We start from the raw sequence: 8,581 nt of genomic DNA on the forward strand, positions 1-8,581 counted from the left end.
CAGTAGAGCTTTATCAGCAAAGTTCTCAATACAAAATCTCTCTTCCTTGACTTCCTGATCCTTCTCTTCATATTGTACTGGGAAGAGACAATCATCCTGTAGATGAAAACTTGTTAATGAAAGGTAGCCTGACATAATCACTCCTACTTGACCCCAAACACACTTACCAGCATTCTACTCTGATACTTCCTTTTGCCCTTACATTTCCCATGTGAGAAACGGCCCCTGCCTTGTGCATCCCTGTTGCTTGTCTGACTCCCTTTCTGGGCTTGAAAGACCTGACCAGTCCGCACAAGTTCCTTACCTGTGCTTTCCTCTCCACATCCCAAAGGGAAAGCGAATGGGATAAAATAACAAAGACCAGACTCTTTTCTTCTTCAGCAAATCAGTAGTTGATCAGCAACACAAGAAGACAACTCTTCAGAATTGGTGTCTTTCCCCTGACACCCACCCCGGACAACCCACCCACATATTTCACTGTACCTGGTGGTTTCTGCAGAGCCGAGAGGTTACATTTTCAAGACCTTATTCTCTTGAGTCCAGTTATCCTCTGGAGATCTCTTTTGTATAGTTCCTAGCCATCTATATGTGGCTTTGTGGTAGATGGCAGCCGACAGCCAGATTTTCACTGGGGCTGCTTAGACAGCTATCCTTAACTGACTACTACCACTGCTATAAACCCTAAACTAACTTATTCTAGATTGCTATGGGGTTATTCATTCCTGACAAACCTTTTTCTGTATGTTTCTAATCAGTTCTTTCCTCTTCAGAGATGTACTCGCACTAGGTTTAATGGTGCTTCCTTGTTTACTTTCTCTTCATTCTTCAGCCTGTTTTCCTGAATAGTGAGTAACTCTGGTGAGAAAACTATGTTCATGCGGGTGACAGAGAGCCAGAGATTCTGCAACTCCCATGATTAGGCTGTGGGACACAGAACATGATCACAATGAAGGACATTGAAGCCGTTCTTCCAAAAAAGACACTTTTCTGGAATTCCTTCCACCTTGTTGCAGATGCTCTACTTCTGCTTACAAATAGATGCAGACTAGCCCCCCTTAATATAATGTACCCTAATCAGTCTGTGTCACTAATGCACCAGTGTCTGTCTGCTGCTTTTTGGAGGCTAAGGAGGCTGCAGCATGGCCATCCTTTCCACCGGTCCACTAACCGCAGAAGGGTTTTAACTACACTCTGCTTTTGCCCCTCCCATTTCTTTTAGGTGATTGGTTTGGCTGGAGAACCAGAACTGGGAGGATACTGTTGGGCGAAAGAAATTTATCATGTCACTAATGTGAAGAGATTAATTATGATGTCACTGCTGGGGAAGTGTGATCATACAATTGAGGGATGTCAGGTCTGTTTTCACAAGATGGCCTCAGGAGCAGCTGAACCCCACAGTCCCTCCAAGATGAGATGATATGATATGGCATTTGTAACGCGTCTATACACAAGTGTTTCAAGATGTTGCGCTCTCAACCAAGTTATAAATGGCTGAGCCTGAAACACCCCAAGGGAAAGGGGAAGTGGATAAAATAACAAACAGTTCAGATTCCAGGCCTTGACTCAGGAAGATATCTGCATGGGACAAGAAAGAATTACTGGTTTACTTATACATCCTAAATACCCTTTCTCCTTTACTTCATTCCCTGATGGCTCACTAATTTTACCTGAATTTCCCTCTACTTTATCCAGAGAAATCTTGCAGTTATAAGTTCTTGTTAAAAATGTTTCCTAACAGTTGTCTAGATCACTCCTAAAAGTTAAGGTTTCCAAAATCTGATTTCATTGCTTCCATCAGCTTTCAAGAGTAGTTTAAGTCTTTGTTGCTCATATATCCTATGCATAACTCTGCTTCTTCAATTCCTAAATCTCTGCTTTTGTTTTCAAGAATTAATAAGAGTAACTATTTACAAATATTATGTTCTGGTTGCATTCATTATTTCATTATACCGCACTAACCTCACATCTAGAAAAATGTTGTCAAAAGTTAGAAAACAGAAAGTAAAGACATTTTACTGCTAGCTTGCAGTAACAGAGGACGCCATCTAGATGGCAGTGTTGCTGCGCTAATCAATGTCACACCATTTGCTCTCTCTCATGCTGAGTGGAAACAGTTATATTTAAATATCGACTTCTCTTAGACACATATGAGAACACATCCTTGGTAAAATTGTACTCCTGTTGATTTCAATCACGTAAATGTCTCAAATAGGATGGCAAGGTCCAATAAGAACTCAGCTGCTGCCTTCTGTTGCTGAAGCTGCTTTCTCCATCACTGCTCTGCTGACTCCTGGTTCACTCCTATCATTCTTCCAAGAAGTACAACCAGCCAACACTTGCTGCTGGGGTTCATACGGCCTAAATTAAAGGACAGAAAACCTGACCTGCCACTTGGGTAAAACTAATAAAAGGCAGTTTAGAATGTTGGTCAAAGGGTCTTTGTTATAACTGTAGCCAATCAGTTGGTTGGTTATCCTCCTCCATCTTGGCTTGGGGAAGCATCCCTACTCACAGCACAAGAGTTATGGCCTAAACCAAGGTCGGAATAAATGCTGAGAAATAAAAAAAGACCCGAACATACACAGGTAAGACCTATACCTTTCTGCCCCTGGACCTGACAAGGGATTGTGATTCCCCCACTAAGAGAATGTGAGCTTATGATGCCACCTGAGGGCACAAGGGATTGTGATGCCACTTCTGAGAGGGCAGCATTGTGATGTCACTACTGAAGGAGGGCTGGATTATGATGTTACTGGGATCAGAAATATCAAGTATAACAATAATTGGGTAGTTATACAAAGTCTATCCTTGACTATGACACTCTTGGCTCCGGCTTGGCAGTCACAGAATGTGCATGCTGGAGTTTAATCTGGGGTATGAAGCAGCATAGAGACGCCCAGGTAAATAAGCCACCGAACTTCCAGGACTACCAGATCCCACTTTCAAGCCACTGATGCATCCATACTTACATTTGGTCTTCATTAAAAGTTTGGCGGTATTCTGTTGGTAAATCTGCCAGAATACCACCAAATGGAATTTCTGTTACCGTCACCTGGCCTGGCAGATTTACTGCTGGATTACAAGTGGTGGCAGGCAGTGTTAGTCCCCATTTATTAGCGTCCATAGGACTCCATGGGGATTTTGGCCAAATTACTGCTCATGGTAATTCCATGATTTTCGGCAGTAAAGTGGCAGATTTACCTCCAGCTTTTTGCTGTGGGTGAATCCTCCAGTTCACTGCCTAACTTGTAGTACGGGGATGCAGTAACAGAGTTCTTACTCCGTTACTGCCGATTTTTACCACACCGCGTTACTCTTAATTGGCACCTTTGTGTACTATCTTACAATTCTCCAAATCTGACTTGGAAATATGAAGCTATTATCACAACACTTTAGGACATATCTACCTCCCCCATTTGCAGGTCCATGATCCACCTAACCAGGCTGATATGCACCCATGCTGCCATGACACATTTTAGCCTCGTTGCATCCCTCCCACCATGTGTTCATCCCCTTGCTTGTTTTCTTTCTTATGGCAGGCTAAGGGCTGAGTGCCCCTGGTGGGAGCACAGTACACTACTCCATGGACATGCCTAAGTGCTCTGATACTGTTATGGTGGTGATCTGGCACAGTATGAAAGCATATTAACATAACATTACAGATTACTAGTGATGTTTTTCTTGTTTCCAAATTGTAATGGTGAAGCCAAAGTGAAAATAAACTGCAAACTTTGGGTGCATCGTTAGGTAATCAAATTTACAGAAGTAGACCGACCTATGGAGAATTCTGGACATTACGGGAAGTCTGACTTAGGTCTATTTTTGATACCCACTGTATGACCATAATGTAAAAGGTGTTTTTTTAATACCATTTGATCGCTTTCAGACCAAAGAAGAAATTGCTGATACGGAGGAAGAAATCCGACGCCTGGAGGAAGACCTCAGACTGAAGCGTGGCCCCCTGAAGCTAGCGCACACTCGCCTGGAGAACCGCACTTACCGCCCCAACGCAGACCTGTGCAGAGATAAGGTGGAGCACAATCTCTTGAGACCCCAGAACCCAGACAAAACCAATTTATGGAGGGAGAGGGACTTTTGAATACAGGCAATGTGCATGTTCTCCCACATGACTGTCTATTCTGTGGTCTCACCAACTGAAACGTGTGCCCTGCTTTCTGCAAACATTCTAGAATGTTCAGACAATCCTTTAGGCATATGTCCTTTATGTATGGGTGTAAAAGCTGTTACCCCCGCTTGTTCATGGAGCCTGTCGTTTTCTGATAGTCCTACTGCATCAGTGTCAGGGAGTCTCCAAGAGTGTGTATGCTCTTGCCCCAACCCTCCACACATCAATTTTGTAATAAATGGTGCAGCTGGTTTTATTAGATATTTTTGTGGCCAGATGCATGCATTTTTAGAGCTAGATTTGGAGCATTTACATCTTAAAGTGAACCCATGATGCTGAGAGCTCAGGAGTAACCCGTCTTCCTTTGATTTCTAGGCCCAGTATGGGCTCACTGATGAGGTCCATCAGCTGGAAGGCACCATAGCTGCTCTGAAGCAGAAGCTAGCACAGACACAGTAAGTATCTTTCATGAGAGTGTTCAAAGTTACATGTGCCTAGACCTGTGAGCAGTAGCTTCGACTTATCAAAATGTCACGCAAGCGTGGTTCTATCCGCCAGCAACTATTTCCTTTTCCAGTTAGTTTAGAAGCAGGATCTGATCTAAAAGGGACATTCTTATATCCTTACCACCGTAGAATATTTGAATGCAAGAAACATTGCACACTAGAACAACCATTGGCAACGCCAACAGTTTGGGCTTTTGTGTAGGCATGGAAGAGGCGCTTGCCAGGCACTTTCGTACTGGTATTAACTTCCCATTAATGGTAGTAGACGCAAAATGGTGCGAATACCTAGGCATCTAATAGCAGTGCCTGGCAAATGCCTAATATTCAGACACAAGACAAAATTGTTGGCTTTGCCAGTGCTTGTTTTTAACTGGACTTCAGTGAAGGACAGGCATAGTGTGGCTGAAGGCAGACCTGATTAAGACATTTTTATTACACCTGTAGCGGTTTACAGCTCCAATTAACTCTGAAGACTGCTTTGAAAAAGTATTGGGCTTGATTAAAACAAGCTCAAAGAGTTCACAAGAGGGGGTGTTTTGGGTGGGAGGGGCATGAACTGGTTAGGAATTGCCATAGGGATTAGCATGGTCCTGGACAGTCAATGGGTTGGCAAATAACCAACCAACTGCAAGCTTTGTGTCCCTGCTCATATGCCATTCCTACCTATCTCTAAACTAATGCAAAGGACTTATAGGTGGCAAAAGTGCTGCCTAATAGCCCAAACTAAAAATCGGTTAATTTGAAAGTACAGATACAAAAGTCCAGCAAGGGAAACGGGTCAGAACTAAGAGGGCCTCATTACACGGTAGGCGGTAAGGGTTTATCAGTACTGGTATTTTACCGGTACCGGTAAATCCTTACCGCCTTACTACGAGGTCCCTTTGCGGGTTGGGGAATTTAACGCCTGCTTTTTGCAGGTGTTAAAAACCAACCCGCAAAGGGACCAGTGGAGCTAATTACGGTACCGCAATTTGCGGTACCGTAATTAGCTCCTTCCCCATTCCCATAGAGCCCTATGGGGCAAAAATGGGAATGGGGAAGGGTAATGGTGGAAGGGGGAATTACCGCCCCGCCAACCTTGGAATAGGGTGGTAATTCCCCTTTCCACCAAGGCGGTGCCGGTAGTTTACTGGCATGAACCATGGCGCTAATAGCGCCATGGTTTACCGCCTACCGTGTAATGAGGCCCATTGTCATGGTATTCTACTGGAATGCATGCAGTTTAGACAATAATATTTTTTTAAACAAACTATGATGAGCCATCAATGTGTCCGCATAAAACCTGAACTGCTCTGACGATTGAATGCAGATTGGGCTAAATAATTGAGTACCTAACAGTTGAAGCTGAATCAGGGTGCCCTTCTCTTCTATTAGGCTTCTAAACTCTCTGTTGATCTGTTAAATTTTTTAATTCCAAAGCAAACATTGAACCCCTTGTATTTCTTATCAGGGATGCCTTGGACGCTCTGTACAAGCACCTGGCTCGCATCCAAGAGGACATTCGCATCAAGGAGAACACCCTGCAGCAGGACAACAGGTCCATGGACACCAGGAAGAAACTAACCGTGCCGGCCGAGAAATACATGCCCACCGTCGACACCTTTAACCGCACCACCAACCGAAGCCTCTCTCCTCTAAAGGAACGTCAGCTAGAGCTGGCTTAACCTTCCGCAGTGTGTTTATCACGACCAGTGTTGGGAGCACCACCAAATATATAGGGCTACAAATGCATAAATGTACCTCCCTGTTGTACACACCTTGTCCCACAGACAGGAACATAGTAATGATGTATTTAATAAAGTACTTAAACAGTGTGTGAACATCCACTCTACTTTGCCACAATTTCTTTTGGGCTCTGTCTTCCAAAAGCTTAAGCCTGTCACCCTGTATCCTTCAGCACAAGACAAGGATCTCAAATGTTTAAGAGTGGACCTAACTCCCTTCCTCTGCTACCTTCATGCCAACTGTACCCACCCTCCCCCATTGCTGCTATTTGTTTTTTGTATCAATGAAGGAATATTTCAACCATTTATTTGTATTCCCACATACATGATCCTTTTTTTTCAAAATGGAACTTTTTGATATTTTCAACAAGGAAATACAGACCATATCATGAATTACCATCAGTAACTAATGTAACTTGATGACCTTGTAACAAACCCCACTACCCAAACCTTCCCACCCATCCCACCGCGATGCAGCATACCCCAACAACATCTGGATAAATTATATCAAGGGCGACATCCCAACTCCTTTAGACACAACCTTCAGATCTTATTGTCGGTCATATTTCTTAAAGAAGGGTAACCACAGATTTTCAATATTGGACCTCGACTCCTCCAGGAGGTGCTCCATGTAATATATGGCTCGAACTTTAGCCACCTATTACCTTTCCTTGGACAAGCATTTCCTCGCCCAGAGTTCAGCTAGACAACTTCTAGCGGCCACAAATAAAATCTGCACCATGTGTCCACCCTCCATCTCTTCCTCCTCTGTCATCACCCCAAGGAAGAGTGCTCTGGGGACCCTGTTAATGCCTTTGATCCATTCAAGTACTTCCTTCCAATATTGCTTTACTTGAGGGACCTTCACCACATATGACAGTAGTTGCCCACCACGTGATGACATTTCCAGCATCGGGAATCATATCCCTTGTACATTTTGGACAATGTGGCCAGCGGATACTGCCATCTATGGAGTCGTTTTATTGCCTGCATCCTGTACTGCAGAGAAACAGTAGATTGAGCAACCCTCCTACACATCTGCGCCCACCGGGCACAATCAATTTCCCTGCCCATGTCATTTCCCCACTTTACTCTAGCAGGCAATGTGTCTATAGGCTCCGCTAAGCGGATAGCTTTGTACAGCCATGCTATGAGCCCCTGGATACCACGTTGCCAATCAACAACTTTTCAAATTCTGTCAGTCCTCTACGCAAGTTGTCCTCCCCCCCCCCATTTGCGGTCTCTCACCGCACCCTCTAACTGGAGGTACCGAAACAGGAACAGCTTACCAATGTGTAGGCACTCCAACTTGTGCAGAGTGAGAAAATTCCCATCTATCTACATTTAGCCAGCCCTGCTCAGGTCTGTCTCATACCAGAGTTGAAACTGTAGTGGCTCTCCCATTCCATCCATCAAAAGGTGTGGGGAGCATATACAGCTCAGGTGAGATGGCCATGTGGAAAGCCACTGAGTGTCATTACCGTCCCTCTGTCAGGTTCCATAGTAAATAGGTGGTAATTAAAGAATTATTATCCTTATGTTCTTTGTTTATTTCATTGTTAGGTTTAAAAACTAAATATAGTCCTTTCACTGTTAAAATGGTTGGGCCTTAACTTCCATATTCAGAGTACTGCAGATACCCCAAGCCAAGATGGAGGGCAGAGGCAGGAGTTCTGATTGGGTGGCAGGTTGACAATGGTGTGACTCTCAACATTCTAAACTGCCTTTCATTAGTTTAGTTTCCTGAGCTGGTCATGTTTCTGTTTATCTCCTGTGTTTTGGGCCTTGGAAAACTCTTAAGAAAATATCTTCAACACTAAAAGAAAAAGAAACAACTCATTCAAGTTACATCTACTCTAAAGAAATTAATTTTCCCTGTGGAAGAAAACACAGAGGTCTTCTAAAGCAAAAAATAAGCTAAGTACTTTTTATGTAATTAATCTAAATGAACTGCCAAAGTTAGCCTTACCTTCTGTTATTTTCTCCTCTGAAGTGCAAGGATTAAAAGACGTGTTGTGAAGCCAGTGTTTTTACATGGCAAACTCATTCATCAGAGATTATGTCATGAAAACATGATATTTAAAGGCTATTAAAGTTAATGACTGCACAGGCAACCTTTTTTTTTTAAAAGCAGCACAAAGAAGGATATTTATTTTTGAGCCAAGGTATTTTTAACAAAGAGGAAAATATATAAGACTTGTTTACCATATTATATGAGGAATCTT

The 8,581-nt window shown here is 43.3% G+C and overlaps 1 protein-coding gene across 1 annotated transcript in view; it reads left to right on the plus strand.

Moving 5' to 3' along the window:
* TEKT2 (tektin 2) overlaps positions 1-6,446 on the plus strand; it is a 75,797-nt gene extending 69,351 nt beyond the window's left edge. The window contains exons 8-10 of the mRNA XM_069622608.1: positions 3,887-4,030; positions 4,502-4,581; positions 6,083-6,446. Coding sequence (XP_069478709.1) covers positions 3,887-4,030; positions 4,502-4,581; positions 6,083-6,296 — 438 coding nt within the window. The 3' untranslated portion in view covers positions 6,297-6,446. The remainder of the gene's footprint in view (positions 1-3,886; positions 4,031-4,501; positions 4,582-6,082) is intronic.
* The last annotated feature ends 2,135 nt before the right edge of the window (positions 6,447-8,581 follow it).

This window comes from Ambystoma mexicanum, chromosome 11 (assembly GCF_040938575.1).
Source record: "Ambystoma mexicanum isolate Mex_15411 chromosome 11, UKY_AmexF1_1, whole genome shotgun sequence".
NCBI lineage: Eukaryota > Metazoa > Chordata > Amphibia > Caudata > Ambystomatidae > Ambystoma > Ambystoma mexicanum.